The sequence below is a fragment of the Corvus kubaryi genome, unplaced genomic scaffold, assembly GCF_017639235.1.
Source record: "Corvus kubaryi isolate FWS band 111438036 unplaced genomic scaffold, C.kubaryi_AGA036_p1.0 74, whole genome shotgun sequence".
Taxonomy (NCBI): Eukaryota; Metazoa; Chordata; class Aves; order Passeriformes; family Corvidae; genus Corvus; species Corvus kubaryi.
The window spans coordinates 5,712,035-5,733,433 of NW_024582061.1; the positions used below are offsets into that span (position 1 = coordinate 5,712,035).

The 21,399-nt window shown below is 42.0% G+C and overlaps 1 protein-coding gene across 4 annotated transcripts in view; it reads left to right on the forward strand.

Moving 5' to 3' along the window:
• The window catches only part of ABCC9 (ATP binding cassette subfamily C member 9), a 71,275-nt gene extending 49,876 nt beyond the window's left edge, over positions 1-21,399 (forward strand). For 2 of the 4 annotated variants that reach the window (XM_042050752.1, XM_042050753.1), the window contains 15 exons: positions 736-884; positions 1,660-1,729; positions 2,554-2,711; positions 4,794-4,886; positions 7,508-7,610; positions 9,856-9,957; positions 12,706-12,826; positions 13,781-13,911; positions 14,490-14,568; positions 17,447-17,555; positions 17,787-17,890; positions 18,638-18,771; positions 19,040-19,102; positions 20,234-20,413; positions 21,093-21,180. In XM_042050752.1, coding sequence (XP_041906686.1) covers positions 736-884; positions 1,660-1,729; positions 2,554-2,711; positions 4,794-4,886; positions 7,508-7,610; positions 9,856-9,957; positions 12,706-12,826; positions 13,781-13,911; positions 14,490-14,568; positions 17,447-17,555; positions 17,787-17,890; positions 18,638-18,771; positions 19,040-19,102; positions 20,234-20,371 — 1,554 coding nt within the window. In that variant the 3' untranslated portion in view covers positions 20,372-20,413; positions 21,093-21,180. Of the gene's footprint in view, positions 1-735; positions 885-1,659; positions 1,730-2,553; positions 2,712-4,793; positions 4,887-7,507; positions 7,611-9,855; positions 9,958-12,705; positions 12,827-13,780; positions 13,912-14,489; positions 14,569-17,446; positions 17,556-17,786; positions 17,891-18,637; positions 18,772-19,039; positions 19,103-20,233; positions 20,414-21,092 lie in introns of all 4 variants that reach the window. The other 2 variants (XM_042050750.1, XM_042050751.1) reach the window with 1 other exon arrangement.

A 21,399-nucleotide genomic window follows, 5' to 3' on the forward strand; every position in this document is an offset into this window, starting at 1 on the left:
AATTCAAATTTTATCAGTCTTTTTTGAACATGCAAAACTGAAACAGAAGCATGTTTGAGGGTAGAAAAATAATTGGCCTTTCAAAGGAAGGAACCTTACACTAAACTTTTCCATCTGGATTTTATAACTGGTCTTCTAAGTCAATGACCCCACTTTCCTAAGTACTGGCTGTTGAGTAGTGTCCTGCCAGAAAAAAAATAATGGAAGTCTTCAATTGTACTGTTTAAGTACAATCTGCTTATAGTTGTAAATTTGACTCATGTACAGTATCTCACTGGAATCCACTTACTAAACTTTCAGAAGGCTTGAAATGTGTTATAACCCTGGCAGATCAGTTTAGGATTTGCACTGGGAATTTTATGATGCTTGAACTTAATAAAGTGGAACTTCCCAACATCTCTCAGATGCCTTAATTCTTGAGAGGTTCTACTTGGGTCCCCTAAGTTTCTTGGCTAACAATCCTTTGTATTTGTCCACATAGTCAGTCTTCACAGTTCTAAGAACTACCATTTCAAGGTCTTGAGGGGTAGAATAGAGTGAGGGATCTTAGAACTGCCAGAACTTCTAATTATGTGAACTTGATGAATTGCAGTTCCATCATAGTTCTTTTATATCCCAAAGATGATCTATAATTATGTAATATAAGAGATTAGTATCAGGTACCCTGGGAACTTCCTAGCAGGAAAGAGAAATGGGTATTTATTTCTAGGATTGATGTATTTGTCATTCTATTAGACTTACCATGTAGCTGTCTTCAGCATCCTCTCTGGAGCCGGGATTGTCCTTTGCCTTATCACATCCCTGACTGTGGAGTGGATGGGCCTCACAGCAGCCAAGAACCTGCACCACAATCTCCTCAACAAGATCATCCTCGGGCCAATCAGGTGCAGCAAAAATGATGCCCCTGCAAAACTACATGGTCAAAACCTGTCCTCTTGTAACTGCAAGGGTACTCCTATGAAAAGATCTTGTATTTGACCTGTTTTCTTCAAGGCCTCAAAAAGTGAAAATAGTTAGTGAGGTAACTGGGGGGTGGGGGTTGGGGGGAACATTCCGTGAGAGAACATGTGAAATTTTGCCCCTGTTTATTATCTGGCTGAAATGTGTCAGAAAGCTGGCACTCCTTCAGGGCTGGGGCATCAAGGGTAGCTCTGAGGGCAGTTCAGGCTCCAGGGCACCCAGCTCCATCTCTGAGCCATGGCCATGGTGTCAAATCATGTGGACACCAAGGCTTCTTCTATGAACAATAGCCAGGGTCTCAAAGGCAGCAGGATGGCCAAAAGGGTGCCTGGATAACAAATAAAGTTATTACAGTGAAACATTTGGGGTTGGTGCCCCTTAGAAGGAGGCTGAGCAGCAGCCAGGAACAGGCTGTGATCTTTGGAAGGGATCTTAAATCTTGATGGAGCAGGAAAGAAAGATCAGGACACAAGACAGAAGGTTTTTGGAAGAGGAGACAAAAGTTTTTTTCAGGGGAAAATGCCAAAAGAAGCATTTAGACGGTCAGGATGCAGATAAGATGATCTGGTATGTTACTCATATTTACTGCTTAGTTTAGGACAATGGCTGTACATAGCTCTGTGGTCTGTCTGACTGGACTTTTAATCTAAAACTAGAATTCCTTTACAGGTAACTTTTTGGTTTTAATTTGTCCAACAGGTTCTTTGATATGACTCCGCTGGGGCTGATTCTAAATCGCTTCTCTGCTGATACAAATATCATTGATCAGGTAGATGTATCAATAGATTCTGTTTTATCATCCTGGCTTTGCAAATTTTCATGTAGATACTGAATAAGATGATGTACTAAAATATTCAGTAGGAAAAGGTATAGCAAAACCACGCTCTGGGAATGATAAGAGGGACACTCAAAGTAAAAAGTACATACACTTGTAGTAATGAGGACTGGTAACCATTAAAATAAACATAATGGGAGGTGGTGGCTCTTAATTTCTTCATATGCAGACTGGTTGCTTCTGGTGGAAGATCTGGATTAAGAAAACATCAGATTTTGGGCTCAAAACAGGAAACAAAGTAGAATATAACAACTTTGAATATGTGGGAGTGGATGTGATAAATAAATGTTCCACCCTGGCTGCAGCACATGTGGATTTAGAGCATTCAGGGAGAGGAAGGGCTGCTTTCACTATGGCTGTGCGTTAAAATTTTTGGATGAACAATAATCCTGAATGTAAGGTTGGTGGGAACATGGAATAAAAATTATGAGACTCTGAGTCAGAGCATTCTATTTCTCTAAATGTCTGGGATATCAAGAACAATTCTCTCTTCCTTGCCTGATATATAAATGAGGTGGAAATGGCTCCTATTTCCCCATGATCTTTGAAACTCTGACCTTTAGAAAGCAAAAACCTACTGACTAATTTTTTAACCTCTGTACCTTTGCCTATGAGACCCACAGAAACAGAAAGACTCCTGATATTAGGAGAATATCATTGAGTGCATAGTGGTATCATTCCACTTTTCCTATAGGAAAAGGCTTTTAGTGGTACTTACAGGGATTTTTGCATCATGGATGTTTTTCATTTCCCACTAGCACATCCCTCCCACGCTGGAGTCTCTGACCAGATCCACCTTGCTCTGCCTGTCAGCCATTGGGATGATCTCCTATGCCACTCCATGGTTCCTTGTGGCCCTCGTGCCCCTGGGCATAGCATTTTATTTTATCCAGAAATACTTCAGGGTTGCTTCCAAGTACGTATTAAAGAACCTTCCTGAAAGTTTCCTCCATGAAATATTGTACATATGAACTGTGGCGGGACAGTGAGGTTGTAGGAGCCAAAAAAGGGGGAAATGTCCATGGCATCCTGCTTTTGATGCTGAGGCACGAGTTTGAGACATGCACTGGAGAATATTTTCAACTGACCTGGCTATAAATGGGGTATTTGAGGAAGTAACACCAATTGAATCAATTTTTTTGTCTCTAGAGTCAGATGAGCATGAAGTTTATTAATCAACTGAGCTTGCATCTGGTCCAAACTCCTCTTTGACATTTGAGGGTTAGTAGAGAATGGAAAATAACTCCCTGGATTAACATCAACAATAGCTTTTCCTTCATATTGGGGAAAAAAGCTCCACAGAAAGTCATTTCCACTGTACAGTGTTTCATATTCAGGGTGGTTTGGCTGGGTGTAAAGAGTACAGTTTTTCAGCAAAAAGCAAGTCATGCTTCTAGTGCTAAATTCATTCTATAATTTCATAAAACATCTTCAGCAAGCCATTTAAAGTTTTTTCTTACATTCAATCCATTAATCTTTTGTTATCAGCCAGAATCTTCCAAGAAGATTTATTTATAAGAAAACTCTGTAATCACAATTCATAAACCAGAAATGTTTAATTGTGAAATAATTTGCTTAACTTCACTGAGATTTTTCAGAAACCTTGTTCTTGCCCCACCAAGCCTCCAAACTGAAGCTGTACGTGGCAGCACACCAGATCTCAAGGTGGCTGATGAATCAGTAGACATGGTTTTCACTCTCAAATTAATCTGTTAAATTAAACTCTTTTAAATCACTTGAGAGGCATTCAGACTTGACTTGTGTTCTTTTGATGCACAATAGAAATTAAAACATCCAATTTATTTCTATAAAAATTAGTCTTGGGGAATGTAGGATGAAGGAATAGCTTCAGCAAGTATTTGTAACTCACTTGCATGCAGTCCTCTGCAGGCATATAAGCCTCACTAATTTTTAGAAATGCAAATATTTACAGTATTTCTTGCAGCACTTTGACTCTTTGTTGTATTTTCCATTACATCTTTCGAAAACTTCTGTGTATTTTCCATCATACATTTGAGAGATATTTATCATCAAAACATCAGCAGCAAATTCAGTTCTGTGTGCTGCAACATCCAGCATCATTGAGCAGTTGTTTCCCCTGGCCTATTTAATACAGTGTGCAAAATTAGTAGGATTTTGATAATAAGTTTTAATCTCTCATGATCTGGACTCTCTTCTGTTTGTACAACTGGCTGCTATGCCAATGGCAGAGTGTTACAGAAAGATGTATTTTTTTTCTGTGGCTTGGAAAACGTTCCTGCTTCAAAAGACTGGAACTTTTTGGACTTAAATATTGTTGCTCCATGCAGGTCTTGGAAGTGCCATTGCTGAGTAATTAGGGAAATTTATCATTCATATTATTTCTCTGTCAGTGCTGTCTCTGCTACAACCAATGTTAACAGCACAAAGAGAAGATCTGCTATTGTCTGTTTTATTTTATTTTCAGTTGTGGTACTTCCAGATATGGAGAATGAGGCCAGGTTTATCTGGAAATACAGCTCCTTTTTTAGGCCAGATGTTATCATAAAATATATAAACTTCCTGATACACAGACCCTAGCTATTATATACCTGACCTAAGAGCCACAAATAGCACTCTGGAAAGTTTAAAATCAATGGTTCTGAATTTAAGTTAATTTTATTAATATATCAGAATCTGTGAGAATAAAAGGTAATTAGGATCTGTCTTAAATGGACAGCGGGTTTTTATCCAGGAGACACATGATAATGTCATTAACCCTGGGGAGACAATAGAAGCTTAAAGTGACCAAAAGTAGATGGAGAGGGCAGCTGAGAGATGATTCAAAGGCTCCTGTGGTGAAAAAGGAATGTGATATTCTCCTGCCAGTGTCTTTCTGTACTATAGAAATACTATTTTGTGTGATCCTGAAAAGAGTATGTGCAATACACGGAATGTCTATTGTTGTCTGCTGTGCAGCAAAATTTCTACAGACAATGTTTACATTGTAATGGTTGTCTGCTGTTTTTTATGCTCCCAGGGACCTCCAGGAACTTGATGACAGCACCCAGCTCCCTTTGCTCTGTCACTTCTCTGAGACAGCTGAAGGCCTTACCACCATCAGAGCATTCAGGTAAAATTTGTAAAACAAATTATTAGAGGGAGGCTTGGGGGTCAGGCTGGCCTGTGCAGCTTCCTTGGAGCATGTCTGAGGGCAAACTGTTGAATTTGATGAACTTCATTAAGCTATCTCAAAAAAAGAGAATAGATTTTTTCCTGTTGCTTTGCCATGCCTCCTAAACATTTTGCATATTTTCAGTAACACACACATATTGGTGTTCCACTGAATTAAAGATGATTATGTTTTTAAGATATGATATTTAAACTTTTAATGAGTCTATTTTAACCATGCCATTAACCTGGACAGCTGGGAGCTCTGTTTTCCAAGCAGGCAGAGGCACTGCCCCTTCAAACCTGCTGCTATGTCCAAGTGCCCCTGAATCAGCTCTGTGTTTAACCCACTTCCCAAGCAGGGAGACATCATTATGGCACTCTCCAGCTGAAAGGCAGTGTGCAACGTGAGGCACTTTCCAAGAAAATTGCAGCAGAACAGAACTTGATCTTAATATTGTAAAACCTCCCTTTGTTAATCAAAACTGAAAAATACATCCCCTAAGATCCAGAGAGTTTTGCCAGCTTTCCATGCATATATTTTCTCTCTACTACATGAAATATTGGCCAAACTGTCCTCCTGTGTTCACTCCATTATGGTTATCATGACTCTGTCAAAGTGCCAGCTTGAGTTTTTTCCCCCAGTAACTGCACCTTGCACCCATTCTGCACTATGCAGAATTCCAAACCAGAGCAGATCCCACTGCAATGCCATTTCCACACCTGTTTGATCAGCTTAAGGCTGTTTCCTCAAGTCAAGCTACACTTTAGGACCTCAACCAGTAAAGCCTGTGGAATGACAAGCAAAAACATTGTTGTGTTGAAGAGATGTGAGCCAGTGGTCAACAGGAAATGCTTTAACAAGCTTTATCAACAGAATGATGTTGAATGAAACAGGAAGTCATCATTAGGGCCTGATGCTGATGTACAGAGTACCTCCTGAAAGGTTCAGAGTGGCCTTTCTCACCTTGTCTCCTGAGGAAGACAAAGGAACTTAGCACTTTCTCAGTGCTTTTTTGCCTCACAAAAAGGCAACGTGGGCTTGGATGGCAGAGAGCAAAAGGCAGCCTGAGGGCACCCCAACAGTTGAGTTTTTCAGGATCTCTGGTGCTAATCGAAGCTATTTCATTTTCCTGCCTGTGCTCCACTGCCCACCAAACATGAAGACTCCTGCATTTTTTGTCTGCAAACTCATATTTACTGATAGTCCTGTTAGTCATTCTCTGCAGTTTGGGTTCAGTATGTTCCAGGATAAAACTGAGCAGCTCCTCACATAACTTACCACAAAGCAGTACAGTTGGATCAGAGAGCAATCTCAGTGACCTTTGCTGTTCGTCATCTGACAGGATAAAAGTCTGAAAGTGCCCAGAAGATGAGCTGAACGTGGATGAAAACACAGATTGAGCATGTCAGATTTTCCATTAAGAGAGCAGTGGTTTTGTTGCCAGGAAGGCAGATGAGCAGAGTAGTCAGTGTATCCTTGCTCCTCCCCACATCATTACTGTTACCAGTTGTTCTGGGGAGGTTGTTTGTCATGTTTACAAGCTGTGCAGAGGGAAATAGAATGTCAGTGGGAAATAGCAGGGAATACAAAGGAAGTTTCTGGAAGAACATGTGTTACAGGTGCTTCACAGCAGGGCCCTGAGACTTTGAAATGGAAGATAAAACAGACACTGAGCGGCTGACTGAAGTTCAGCTGGTTTATTCAAGTGAGGGTATTCAGCAGACAATAGAATATGGAACAACAACATGGTTTCCATCTGACTGTACAAGGCTCCATGAATTTATACACTGTTACCAATAGAGATTTCCCTTCCCCTCCCAGTGTGTACTTTGGCTCTTCAGTGCTCTGGCATCCTTGCACTGGTTTTTAAATCTGATGGCATTGTGTGGGGGAGAGAGGAACAAGTGACAGTGGAGGTAAAACCACTCATTTTTGTAATTTAGAGGTGATCCATAGCTCTCCCTGAATGTAGTTTCTGAGTTGCAAAGTGTGACTGGCTGAGAAAACAGCTGAGCTGAGTAGCTGAAAGGTTTGATTTACAGATCACTACATCCACATTACCTGAAACTTTAGGGATGTTGAAACCTTCAACCCTGTTGAAGAGCCCTAAGGCTGGCCAGGTAGCTTCTGAAATCAGGTTTAAGCTGACAGGGGAGCCCTGTACCTCTGCTAGCGGCTTATGAGGAGGAGCTGAGGGGCCACAGCAGCACTCACCTGTGGGAGGGAGGAGTGGACTGCAACGCAACCCTATAAAAAGTGGATCAGCTCTGGGAAACAAAACATTTCCCAGCATCCTGGCATTGCAATCTCTTTGAGGGGACAGCCTCTGGTCCAAACCCTTGTCCAACAGAATTGCTTGTCAAACAAATTCCTCCCTACTCCATATGTTGCTCTGGCTATGGGGAGCTGTGGCAGCAGATACGCATCCTCAGGGAAGAGCTTTTAACCCAAACTTCGGCAAAAACAGAAGGGCAAAAGGTTTTGGGCTGGGGGGAGGGGAGGCAGAGCAGAGTTAATGCTTCACCCTTTTGTGTATGAGTGTGTAATGTGTTGTAATGTAACAACTTTGGTCTCGGCAGGCACGAAGCCAGATTTAAACAACGTATGCTGGAGCTGACGGACACGAACAACATTGCCTACTTATTTCTGTCAGCTGCCAACAGATGGCTGGAGGTCAGGACGGTACGTTCAGTTTTGTCCCAGCCATGGTTTTGAAACCTTGGAAGCAAACAGAGACTTTGCCTGATGCAGAGAAGATAATAACGAGTATTAATCTCGCGAGGAGATTATACACACAGTTCCTTAAAATAGATCAGGATTGTTATGTTAAACCCAGAGGGTTTTTTCAGCTTTCTTGGCCAGGAGTAAGAAAATACAAGTCTGCCTCATCTGCTGCTGCTGTGCTGTCTAGCGTCTGAAGAGAGTGCAAGAACAAACATTTACATAACTTCAAACAAGGCTTTCTCTACTACTGTGCAGCATCCACAGACCTGCCTCAGCAGGAACTGCTTTCAAGGCAGAATGTGGCTTTTCAGTGGTTTTGTGAACTGTGCCATCCTTCTGCCAGTGCTGTTTTAGGCACACTGATCTCCCAGGTTTGAACTATCTCTCCAGCAGCAGGTTTCATCCCACGGCTGTAAGCTAAACCCTTGCAAGGCCATGTTGTTTGTGGTTTTATTGTTTGATACCACAGAAGATAGCAGAACTAGATTCCAGACAGAAAATGACAGCAGGGCACAATGCAGCCACTGACAGTGACACAGGCTCCTGGTTTTTGGGGGAGCTCTCTATGAGGGACTTTCCTGATCTGTGAGGCAAGAAGAGGCAAGCAAAGTAACTGTGATTCCCTTATTTATCTGAAACAGAAAGAGCAGTGAATAAACAGAGCAGTGGCCTGATTCTGCTAGACATAAATAGCAACAGGCATGATTAATCCTCACATCAAAGACTATATATTCACCTTCTTTTCCTGTTGGAGCAACAAAGTTACTCTCCATTTCTCATGATGGCAAGGCTTTCCCTTCAGCTCGAAGCTTTCAGCTTCTTACAGCATCCAAGATCAGCTGAAATTGCTTCCAAATCTAAGACAGATAAATAACAGAGCAACAGCCAATCCTGGAACACGCCTGCTAATGTCTCACAGTCTTAGACTTGCTTACATGCAGAATGAATTTGGTCCAAGAATACGCCTCACCTCATCAGAGCATTAGAAATAATGTGGTCTTGCCAAGGAATAGTTCAGTTAGCTCTGCCTAATGGCACAGTGGTACTAAGAGCACCAAAAAGTTTGTGGGATTTAATAGCAGCTGTTAAGTCCTGTCCAAGCTGCTGATGGAGGTTCAAGACCATTGTGCTTGTAATTCTCCATAGGTGTGAGTCACAGAATCCCAGAATCACAGAGTGGTTTGAGTTGGGAGGGACCTTGAAGCCCATCCAGTTCCAACCCCTGCCAGGGGCAGGGACACCTTCCACTCTCCCAGGTTACTCAGAGCCCCATCCAGCCTGGCCTTGGACACTGCCAGGGATGGGGCAGCCACAGCATTTCTGGGAAATCTGTGCCAGGGCCTCACCATCCTCAGAGGGAACAATTCCTTCCTTGTATCCAATCTAACTCCTCCCTCTGTCAGTTTGAATCCATTCTCCCCTAAAATTTGAGTCTGTATTCTGCTCATCAACACATTTTATAGACAAATGAACTAGGCAGCCCTCATTTCAAATCTCAGAAGGAAAGATTCCTGACAGGGCATCATCAAACAGGAGGAGAAAAATGAATGGAAAATTTGATCCAAAGTAAATGTAATGTAGGCAGCAGATACCAACTATATTCCATTAATGAGCACCTTGACTCCATGAGATGACATGTTGCATAACTTCAAACCTGAGATAGGCATCAAGAAAATGGGTTCCAGCTCCTGCAAATCTTCTGCCAATAAAACATGTGCATGACCTGTATAAATTCTAGCAAAAGCCTTCATGGACTTTGTGAAGTCAAAGATACTTCCTTTTTTTGAGGAGGCAAACCCATATTTCAGAAGACCTGAAGGAGAGTGAAGAGACTGGAGTTGATTTGTTTTAGTGCTGGGAATTAGGGGTGTCACTGTTATATCCTTCTCATGATTTTTTTAAAAATATGTTTATTAGATTTTTTGATCCCTGCTCTTTTTGGTGTGGCCACCATGGGATGCCCTAGCCCAAATGGATTTGCAGCAATTACTGGCCTGTTTCAGTTGTGTTCAGCAAGTTGCTTTGAGTATTTCAGGTTGGGCATCACAATGATGACCTTTTCCAGGGAAAAAACCATGCCAAAATTAAGGACTAGGTGTCATTATATAAATAATTCTTGGTAAAGCAAAACTGCTCCGCAGGTAAAGAAATGTTCTGGTTGCTGCATTTTTTCCCTTTTTTGTCCCCCTGTCTCTCATTCCAGGATTACCTGGGTGCTTGTATTGTCCTGACTGCTGCTGTCACTTCCATCACCGAAGGGCCACACTCAGGCTTTGTGGGGCTGGGTCTCCTGTACGCTCTGACGGTACGTGCCAAGGCCAAGTGTAAGAACTTGCAGACCAACACATTATTTTTATAATATTTTTATGTGTACACGGTCATCTCCCAGCTTTCTTCATCTTGAAAAAAAGAATCCTGAAAATAATGGACTCAAGCCAGAGCTGAGGGAGTTCAGGGCAACTTGGACTTGCTTCAGGTTTTATGAGCCAATTAAAAAAACACAACCATTCCCAGGCCCTGCGTGCTCCCAAGCGGAGCAGGAAAATTAAAAATGCGTAAGAGGACCTGCTGTGCACTCTGTTTTGTACAACACACTGCTGGTTCCACCTCTACATGGCAAAAGCTGCCAGGAAATACAGATTGTCATCATCTGGGTAATTTTTAACCAAAGATCAAATAAAATAATTGCCAAAGAAACAGAATTAATGGTTTTGCCTTTGGAGGAAAACTGCTGAGATGCCCAAGATTGTCCATGCAATTGTGAATGGATTTGGGGATTGGGACCTTTGTGGGCATGGTTCATCATGCCAGGTAGCACTAGGAATTCAGAGGTGATGGAGTCAGAGATGACAAGGTTGTGGTGGTCCAGTAGCTGGTTACTTTTGCCACTGTCATTAGCAGTGAGAAGAAGGAACAGTATTCTAGTATACCTGGCTGCAAGAGAGGCTGAGTGTTTATCATGAGCACAGAATGAATGACAATCACCACAGAAAGTAGAAATATTACTGAATGAACCACAAGTGTGGGGACAAAGGCAGGATGATGACAGTGGCAGGAAAAACTTTTGAAACCATGGCTGGCATGGCAAAAATCTGGCTGCTTTGAAGCACTGCTGTGAGGGAGGGATAAAGGTTTGGGTCTAACACTGAGATCTGGCTTTGCACATAAATGCTGGTGAGCCCGTGGCTACAAAAGAAAGTCCTCAGCAGCTGCCTTAGGGTGGCCTTAGATCCCCTCTGTGCTGCTGTTGCAACAGTGTGAGAATCTGTCAACAACAGAGAATCAGTCCCAGGGCTCCAGCTTCACTCTGAAAACATTCCTGGTAATGCTGCTTCATTAGCAGGGATCTGGAAGCGCCAAGATGTCTGTATCATCATTGGCTTCTTTGCTTTAGCCTGTATTTGCAAACAGTTCATTAGCGTGAAATAGCCATGTGCTGAAGTCTGGCACAGAAGGTGAAGAAGAGCTGTAGCCAACAAGTGATCACCTGTCTCTCTCCTGCCCCACAATAACCCTGATGAACTTTTGAAGGCAGCTGGATCATTACCTGTGCCCCTGACATAATTTTTATTATAATTTCTCTTTGAAGCTCAGAGAGGGCTGATATTTGGACCTGGATGAGAGAAAACTGTTTGTACCAAGGTTGTGTTTACATCCTGAGTTTATTCTCTCCTCTTTTATAAACACTGCCAACTCCCTTGCACAACTGTGAGGAAGCCTGAGACAGTGGGAAGAGCTTTTTGGCTGCCAGGTGTGTTATCAAATCTGCCAGATCTAGGATAGCAGCCTGCCACTGCAAGCAGCAGTTCCACAATGTTTTGCTCATCTGCAAACTTTCCCATTTCTGTAACTTCCTAACTCAAAAGCTGGACACCAAATGTGCAGGTTTCTGAACGTGAAGGAGAGAATACCCCATCAAGAACTCTATCTCAAGGATAAAGCAAGCAACCAAGTCCTCTAAATTAACAACAATTTTTTCTGAATCTCAGTTAAAATTATTTACCGTTTGCATATTGCATCAGTATTAGGTTAGTGGTAAAGAAGTGAGACTAGGTGATTTATTCTTAATAAAGTCCTTATTTGGCACCCACCAAAAAAAAAATGGCAAAGCCTTTCTCTGAATAGGTTTCTGCATAAGGTGTTTTTATTTTTAAGTTTCTAAACCTTCATTCAGGTACATAAAATATCTCGATTTTTAACGGTTCTTGGCAATCTTCCTAATAAGAAGATTTTTTTATAGAAGCACCTGAATACCGACTTAGGAAACAGATTTCCAATCTTCAGCCTTAAATAGTAAGTCCTAGAAAAGAGTTTGTCTGAGCTACTGAGTATTGTTAGAGAACTAATCATCAACTATTATCTACTAAAAGTATTACCTTTACTATTGATTTTATTATTGATCAAATATTTTTCATCACAAATGAGAATAAAAACCAGGAAGGAAATATTGCTGAACTGATAACACATTTTTTCCCTCATATATTTCTATGCTAGAAACTTCTCATATTTTCCACAGAGATAAATGGATTATCTAAATATGCACAGGCAGAAACAGAAATGAAATTATCATAAAATCTTTTCAATATATTTGCAAACAGCGAACTTCCTTAATCTTTAGTTGCAGTCTTCAAAAGATTAGAATATATATAATAGAAAATATTTCCAAGCAGCACTTTCAATTTTGATTCTTTTCTGTGTTTGTGTGCTTAAAGAAGACACATTTTAGTGCTGATTATTAGATGCGGAAAACAAGAGATGCCCTCAATCAGTCAGAGTTTAGGTACAACTTTTCCATACTTCTCCTTCAAAAAACAAGGATGAGAATACCAAGCACTAAATTACTGTCTTAGGGCTAATAGTGTTGGAGTATGACTGTCTTCTTACAGATTTGATGCTGTTGCACTGGGTCTTGAGCTGTTGTAATGCTAAAAAGAGTCCCGCTGTGCTGGGTCAGGCCAAGGATTTTCGTAAGTGTATCCAACCTTTATTTCCAAATGGGTAGATGAACAGAAAAAAGGCTGAACCCTGTCCTTGTCTTCGTTTTATGATGCAGATAACCAACTACCTGAACTGGGTAGTGAGGAATCTGGCTGATCTGGAGGTGCAGATGGGTGCAGTGAAAAAAGTACACAGCTTCCTGAACATGGAGTCTGAGAACTATGAAGGCTACCTGGGTATTGCTCTCTAATCCTTTTGGGGCTTTACATGGTCATGTTAAAGAATGGTAGACTTGGTCATGCAAAATGTACACACCTCTCTGGCCAAAATCTGTTCTCACTGAGGTGTAGTAACAGCCACTGATGTGAGTGACAAGGATAGCTAAAAGGAGCTATGAAATATGTTGCTCATGTTAGTCAACATGAAAAAAAATCCTATCAAAGGAGACAGAGCAGGATCCTGTAGTACAATCAGAAAATGCTGCAGTTATAGATGAGATGAACAAAACATCCATGTAAGTTACTCAGAAAACAAAAATAGGGATAAAAATTAGAAATGTCACATGCTTCAAAATCTCTGATCTTTGTAGCAGGTGGGGACTACAGGGTTGGCAAGCAGATCTCAGCTACTCTTCTCTGAGCTTCACATTGGAATTCGTGCTCCACACACTTCAAATTGGCTTTGATTGCTATTTTAGAAGTGGTTGAAGTGCAAGCAAAGGCTTGTAGGTCAAGAAGCTTCCCTGCAAAGCCAAGCTCCTTAGTCCGGAGACAAAAGCTGATGTGTATTTGCAAATCAGGATGAAACACGAGCTGTGATAATGTCAATAGCTCACATTGTGTGGCAGTAACAACTTCCTTCCTCAAGCTGCCCTTCCTGTGCTGGTCACTGATCCAAGGCTACGTTAACACTGCCCTGACACCACGTTCTCTGCTCGTTTGGCTTCTCCCTGTTGCAGTGCCAAGAGATGCTTTAGTATCTGTCCTCTCTCCCCATGTGTGGAGATCTGGAAGCCAAGTGCCTGCCAGGCAGTTCCCAGCCCAGCCTCCCCTTGACAGGGAAATGGGGCTCCATTTCTCCAGTGGCTTAAAGGAAGCTGCCCAGGCAGAAGAGAGAGGGAAAGGGGACTGTCATAAAGGGTGACCCTCTGGCAGCACTCACTTCAGTTTGTTTTTCTGTAACTATTTCAGATCCCTCTCAGGTCCCCAAAGACTGGCCCCAGGAGGGGGAAATCAAGATTGAAAATTTGTGTGTTCGCTATGAAAACAACCTGAAGCCTGTTCTGAAGCATGTGAAGGCCTATATCAAACCAGGGCAAAAGGTATCATATCAAGCAAGTGCCCATCATCCTCATTCTGGTGCAGATCCTTTGTTACTGTGTTTTCCTTTCTAAAGTGCCAGAAGAACAAGATTAACAACTTGCAGCGGCAGATATATACATTTACAGTCCTCTCAGAGGTCCCTGGGCACAGATCAAGAACTTACACTGACAAAAGCTTACCCTTGGCTGGGATCAGTTTTTCTTCTGAGCATCCCATGTCTTTCCAAGTCCATTTTCCTTGCATAAAAGTGAGCCTAGATGGCAGATAAATTAGAGGAACATCAAAGTGTACTGTGTAAAAACACAAGTGTATCTCACATTTCAGCATGCAGTGTCATTGGCATCCTGGTTAAAATGCTGAAATGCTCCCGGGACAAGTCCTTGTGATGAGGGGCAGAAAAGGGGAGTGCGCTCGCTGTGCTGTTTTGTGTTTTCCCTAGTGTGCCACCTGCCCTTGGGAAGGACCTTTCTACTCATCTGTGCAGCTTTCCCAAAAGAACTGCAGGTGTAAGCAAGGAGTAAGGAGTAAGTGGTAAGTGAGTACTCTGTGAGTAAGTGACATCCTCCTTTTGTTGCAGGTTGGGATCTGTGGTCGCACCGGCAGCGGCAAGTCCTCCCTGTCCTTGGCGTTCTTCAGAATGGTGGACATTTTTGATGGTCAGTTTTCCCCAGAATATGTTGTCACTCCTCAACCTGCTCCCCCCTTATTTCCTCAGAGAAGTGAGGAGCCTTTTTGATAGTTTATAAACTGGTTCTCTGGCTCAGAAGATATTTGATTGGAAGTGTCATGCCTTCAAAGTACAAAGTGTCCTATTGTGAGTAGCACTTGGTTCTTCCAGGAAATGTTGTGCACAGATTATATTTCTAATTTTTTAAAAAAATTTTTCCGTATGGTCTGACAAAACAAAATGCAATTTTTGAGATAGGACAAAAAATATGTAACTCTCTGGAGTCTAAATTTCTCCCTAAAGAATGATAGCATAAACTTATTATAGCTGTCAAAATATTAGCAGAATAGAAACTAGAACTCAACAAGTCCATTCCCTTGATTCTTTTTTTATTTTATTGTGCTTTCCCACAACTGCAGCAGATTCTGACTAAAGGGTTGAGAAAATGTTGCTGTGTTTTCACTCCTGCAGCATTTCACTGTTCCAGCTAATTGGCAGGAACTGCTTTTCAGGATTTATAATACAGATACATGTGTGCTGTTGCAGGACCATAGAAAACCACTAGAAAGTCATCTTTTTTTCCAAAGATTTCCACATTTCTAATTTATCCCTTGTGCATGGAGTGTTTGCGTGGGAAAGCCCAGTAGGATGTGGGAGGATAAGTGAATCTGATGCAGCTAATACTTGCTTTTGTTGTGGTTCTGTGCCTGTATGCATCTATGGTCACAGGCTTCTCATTCATGACCAGGATTCCTGGATATATAAATACTGCGAAGAAATAATAACTATGCTTATGGCCAGCTTGAAGTTTCTTTCTACTTAAGTCTTCTTTCTGTATATTTTCTTTGTCTCCTTCTTCTGTATCCCTGATTTTTCCCAATGGGAATGTCTAAGCCTTTTCTAACTAAGCTCTGTTTATCCTTTGTGCACACCCCTCTCCCAGATGGACCCATATTTGGCCTCTGTGCTGGTCCATTTCTGGGTGGGATCTTGACTCTAATAAAAGTTATATAACAAGATTTCGAGTAACTTTACTAGAGCCAGGATTTCATTCATGTTGTTCCTTAGGTCTTCATTATCTCCTTAAATTTGTATCTGTCCCATTTTATTTTCCTATTTTTGCTTCTCTGTTGTTTAGTGTTTCCCTTCTCTTGCCCTCTGTTCAAACAACCTCTCATTTCTCTTGTGTCTTGCTTGACCATCTCTCACTCCTTTCCCAGTTTCCCAACTCCTCTCAAATTTACTTTTCCCCTTAGTCCTCTCATCTCCTCTTTTCTTTTCCTAGCTCCATATCAAATATGCATTTCCCTATTCCCCAGGCATGCCATACTAATTTTTCCCTCCTTATTCCGCCTCATGTTCTGCTAACCCACTCTAATGTCCTTGTTTATGAAGAAAAGTAATTACTTAAGTTTATGCAACCACCAATGCCTCAAGCAGAAGTCCTATAACCTGATTTGGACTTTCTTGAAGTCTGAAAATAATTGGACTTTGCACCTTACAGATAAAATCTTGGTTCTTCTGACCATATAATAAAAGCATAAAACTAAAATAATAGAAGTAGTCCAGCTAGGGGGGGATGAAATCTTCCACTGGAACAGGGTCAGAGAACAACCTACAAAATGCAGAATCATGAGAATTGGGAATGACAGAAGGAACACACATACACAGCTCTGAATATCCACATGCCTGCCAGTTCATGGTTAAGTTCTTACTGTTGGGAGAGACAGCTGATGAAATTAGGGTTAGGTACATCCCAGGGAGGAGTGCAGCTGCCTGGTGAAGCAATCCACATGAAAACTGCAGAAGTGCCTGATGGAAATACCCTTTACCATATCCTCATTCAGTTTGTCCTAGCCCACCCCTTCCCCATAAACTGAAAGATGTTTCTATGTTCAGAGGAAGTCAGTGGGGTCAGTCACTCCTGGATTTTACTTGAGAATTAAATGAAAAAAATTCCTTCTGCCCTTCTCACCATCTTCTACTTACAGAACAGCCAACCAGTTTCTCTTGTACATTTTTCCCATCTCCCTTGCCTGGATATCAGCAGTTGCCACACCCAGCACATCATAAATCAGATTTTCAGAGGATATCCATGTGTTCATTGACCTGAAGTAGTGACTAGAAATGGAAAAAAATCCTCTTTTTTACCAATTATCCCAGCTGCTGCAGCAACTTCTTGTTGGTGAAGATTAATGTGACTGCTCCCAGTAATCTCACAATAGCAGCACAGTAAGTGGTTAATTCACACCACACACTCAAATGAAATTGAGCTGTAGGTGAATGGAATTAAAATTCCCCGGAACAGAACATCCTTTCTGTTCTCCTGATCTGCCTCTCATTACAAAGTTAATGCTACCCAGCTCCTCCTGGAGTCAGAAGGATAGTTTTGGCTCCTGGTGAACGGGTTGCATATACATATATATGTTATGCAAAAGAAATTGTGCACATCTCAAAATATCTTCTGCAACTGTTGAATTCAAGGGGAACAAAGAAGGGCACAGCAACGTAAGTTGCTCTTGTTCTTTCTCTGTTTGGCTGTAAAACTCAAGTTGACCCATAATAAATTATCCTTCAATCATTAATCACATAGCAAGGAACCCATGTATTTCCCTTAAGGGAGGGTGGGGGGAAGAAAAAGGAGAAGAGCAAGGTGGCAGTGTCACTGCTAAGCTGGGACATCCCTGGCTTGTGTTATTAGATACATTCACCTTCCCCCTGTGTCTGACAGTGCTGAGAGCTCACAGAAACAGTGTCCCATCATCTGGACACCAGCCTAGAGGGGCTGTCCCACCTTTCTGCCAGCTATCTGTGGATCATGTGCTTTGTGCAATTCCCTCACATGTTCTGCGTGTTGTTTGACACAGGGAGGATAGTGATTGACGGGATAGACATCAGCAAACTGCCTTTGCACACGCTCCGCTCCCGGCTCTCCATCATTCTCCAGGATCCGATCCTGTTCAGTGGCTCCATCCGGTAGGTGTATGCCATCAGGGGGTGGCAGGCAGCATTGCACAGCCTGCCTGCCATGGGAGCTGTGCGACAGGAGAGGATGGAAAAGGCAAGGAACCTTCCTAGCTCAGTCCAATCCATCTGCACAGCCTGCCCAAGGGACATCCAGTGACACACACAATGCCAAAGTGTTCATTTGCAGAAGGCCTGAAGGTAATTGCAGTAGCAAGATTCCTATTACTGTTTTCTTTGCAGCTTTAATTTGGATCCTGAATGCAAGTGCACCGATGATAGACTCTGGGAAGCTCTAGAGATTGCTCAGTTGAAGAACATGGTCAAGTCATTGCCAGGAGGCCTTGGTATGTCTGAACCAATCTCTGGCACCATGGGCCAATAATGGGATCATGCAGGCACACAAATAAACAGATCCATCCCATCTGACACTCTGGATCATCATGTAGGAGCTGACAGGCAAATAGTGAAGATTCTCTCTTCATGCTAGAGGGAATATTCTTATTGAAAAGCTGAAGAATAGTCTGGTTTCCCATGCACTGTGGAAAAATCCTGCAACACCTCAGCATCATGGTGTGATTCTTGGGGCTATCCTGTGCATGGCCAGGAGTTGGATTTTGATGATCCTTGTGGGGTCCTTCCAACTCAGAATATTCTGTGATTCTATGTTCATAGTGGGATAATTAGTAAGGAGAAAAAAAACCCCAATTTTACCTCCTTTAGCAGAACCTGGCTCTGCCAGCAGAGCTGTAAACATTGACAGAGCATTTTTCTTACCATTGCAGATCCGTTTCATGAAGAAAACTCATACATTTATTTCCATATCAAGCATATTTCATATTACTAAGATATTACCCTGCAGCCTACCAGATTTCCTAACAATTTGTGCCAACTGTTTGTTTAGTGATATATTTCTCCTTTCCCAAGAGGCTGTGCTCATTTTTCTTGGTATCCCTCCATCCCACTGGTCAGTCAAGATTATGGCTATTGTCTTTTATGGGAATTTTGCTTGGCCCTGGAATAGTGCACAGGCAGAGCTCCTCAGGGGCAGCATTTCAGGGGTGCAAGATTCACAGGAACTTGTTTTGTTACAGATGCCATGGTCACAGAAGGAGGGGAGAACTTCAGTGTGGGGCAAAGGCAGCTCTTCTGTCTGGCCCGAGCCTTTGTCCGCAAGAGCAGCATCCTCATCATGGATGAAGCCACAGCATCTATTGACATGGCCACAGTGAGTACAGCAATTAGCTAATTACGGATCTACCAGGAGAAAGCCATCTTCCCTAAGTGTCAGCCATGAAGCCGTGAGATCTCTGTAGCAGAAAAAGCTGGCCGTGGTTTTGTTTCTCTCAGGATAAAATGAAATGCTTTCGAGAACCCCTGTTTTCACAGGTGTGATGTTTCACTGCTGGGAAAGAGATAGTGTGGAATATGCTTGAAAACAAGTGAATTAGAAGTAACAGGATGAAGTAACTGAAGTGAGCCTTTTCCTCCTACAGGAAAACATCTTGCAGAAGGTTGTGATGACTGCCTTCGCTGACCGCACTGTTGTAACAATAGCAGTAAGTATTAAGCCAGAAAAAGCTCTTTTTCCCTCATTCCTCAGGCAGTTAATCTTGCCCTCCACCAGTTAAACACCACTGTATAAAACTAAAAAAATCACAAAACAGAACTAAACCATGAGTCCAGAATATTCCCATGAAAGCAGAACAAGTCAGACACCTACTATCAACCTGAACTTTTGCAGTAAATGCTGTCTTGCTATTAAACTAAAACACTTGGATCTGAACAAAGACTTTACAGGGAACTTCAATATCTGCATTGTCTCCAACAAAATTTGAAGTCATTCTCACTAAAAAATTGAAACCAATGCATGGCTTGAACCATTATTGAAAGTTGGATCAAAATCTAGGTTTGAATTTTACCTCTGAAGGCTATGTATGTATAGTGCCTACAATCACAGCACAAATTTATGAGTTGAGATTTCAAAATATTCTTGGTGTGGTTTCTCAAGTTGGGCTATCTTTTCTGTCTTTTGGAATAAAAAGCTGGGTTGACAATAAAGGTTTTAAAAACTGTAACAATGGGAATTACCTCCCAAAATAATACCTTTTCAGCTAGGGGTTTATGATGTTCTTTCCCATTTTCCTGCCACTTCTAGTGCCCAAAAGTTCCATATATCCATGCATGTCTATACATACACATGCACAGACATGTGCTGGATACCATTAGGAATATTTCCACCTTCTGACAGTGGCATTACTCAACAAACAGAGGTTTTCTCCACGAGATAAATACGTGTTTCAACAGCTGTTTCATTTGCCTTGTCTGGAATCCAGTCCTGTGGTTAGAGATTACAGTCAGGCCTCCTGGACTCTGGTTTCAAGCCTGTCAGTGAGTAGTTTGTGTCAGGCAAGCCACTTAACCCAGCTCATTTACAATGTGCTCCAAGGTTCTTGGCTGTGTAAATGATGAAGATCCTGGTGGTGAGGTTGTTGTCCTTCAGTTGCATGCTGTATTGTCCTTCTGGCTGGAATCTCACTTTTCTTTGGCTTTGCCTTTCCAAAGTCAGTGTCCCAAGTGAAATAGCACACATTAATATGTAGCTCTCCTCACGGAGCTGGCTTCATTCCTTCTCCTCATTCACAGCTGATCCTTCCTTCACCCACCTGTTTTTCTGTTCTTTTTTCCAGCATCGCGTATCTCACATTTTGGATGCCAGTCTTGTCCTAGTCCTTTCTGAGGGCTTTCTAGTTGAATGTGACACTGCCTCAAACTTGCTCCTCAAAGAGAACGGCCTGTTCACCACTTTGGTGAAGACTCACAAGTAGACTTTCTCAGTCCACCCTGTTCACAGGACTTCTGGCTCTTTGGTAGTTATTTTTACCTCTTCAGTTTCATTTCACTCTGCTTCCTTTCTACTGCACAGCTTCTGAGAGGACAGTGCAAGAAGGTGTTTCTTGTGTGGCTCCTGGGTTTGTTTAATTTCATGATTATTTATGCTGACCATACCTAAATCTTAGACATGCAGCTGACATTGAAACTACCATGTCAAGGAAATCCAACCCATGAAGTGATCTCTGACTTTCAGCCTGTGTAGTGAAATATCACACTTTTAAGAGTTCATCCCATCTATACCTGACCGGCTGTATTCATATGGCCTTGAAATTAAACTCAAACTGGTTTCAAACCTGTAGCCTATGGGATTAAGCTGTTGCCTGGAGCATGCTCAAATTAAATCTCAGAGGGATTTACAGAAGGAACAGCCCAGGAGTGCCCTGAGATAGATGGAGAGCAGACTGCTGGGGTGCAGAGAACAAGGAGCAGAGCAAGATTCTATAACACCTGACAGTGCATTTATTTTTAGTATTTTTAGGCTTGGTGGCAGAGCCTGTAAAGTAATTGCAGATCTCTTCAGGTTAAAGTACAGGAATCTATTCCAAATATTGCTGTAAACAGGGACAGCCTTTCCCTGACGGGGTTTGCCTTGCATGAGGCCCATTAGTGAGAATTATCCAAATGAAAAACTCTGTTTGCTTTCCTTCATGCCAGCACCGGGTTCACACCATCCTCACTGCAGACCTGGTCATTGTCATGAAGCGAGGGAACATCCTGGAATACGATACTCCTGAGAACCTGCTTTCCCAGGAAGATGGCATCTTCGCTTCCTTTGTCCGGGCTGACATGTGAAGAGCCACACGATGCATTTTAACAGCTTATTTTTAAACAGATGAAATGCAAATATTTTCTACTCAGTGTAACATCACTTTTACCTTTTTTTTTTTTGTTTTGCTTTTTTAGAGCATTTCTCTTCACACTTCTATCTTCCAAAAGAATAAAGCCTATTGCTATACACGTA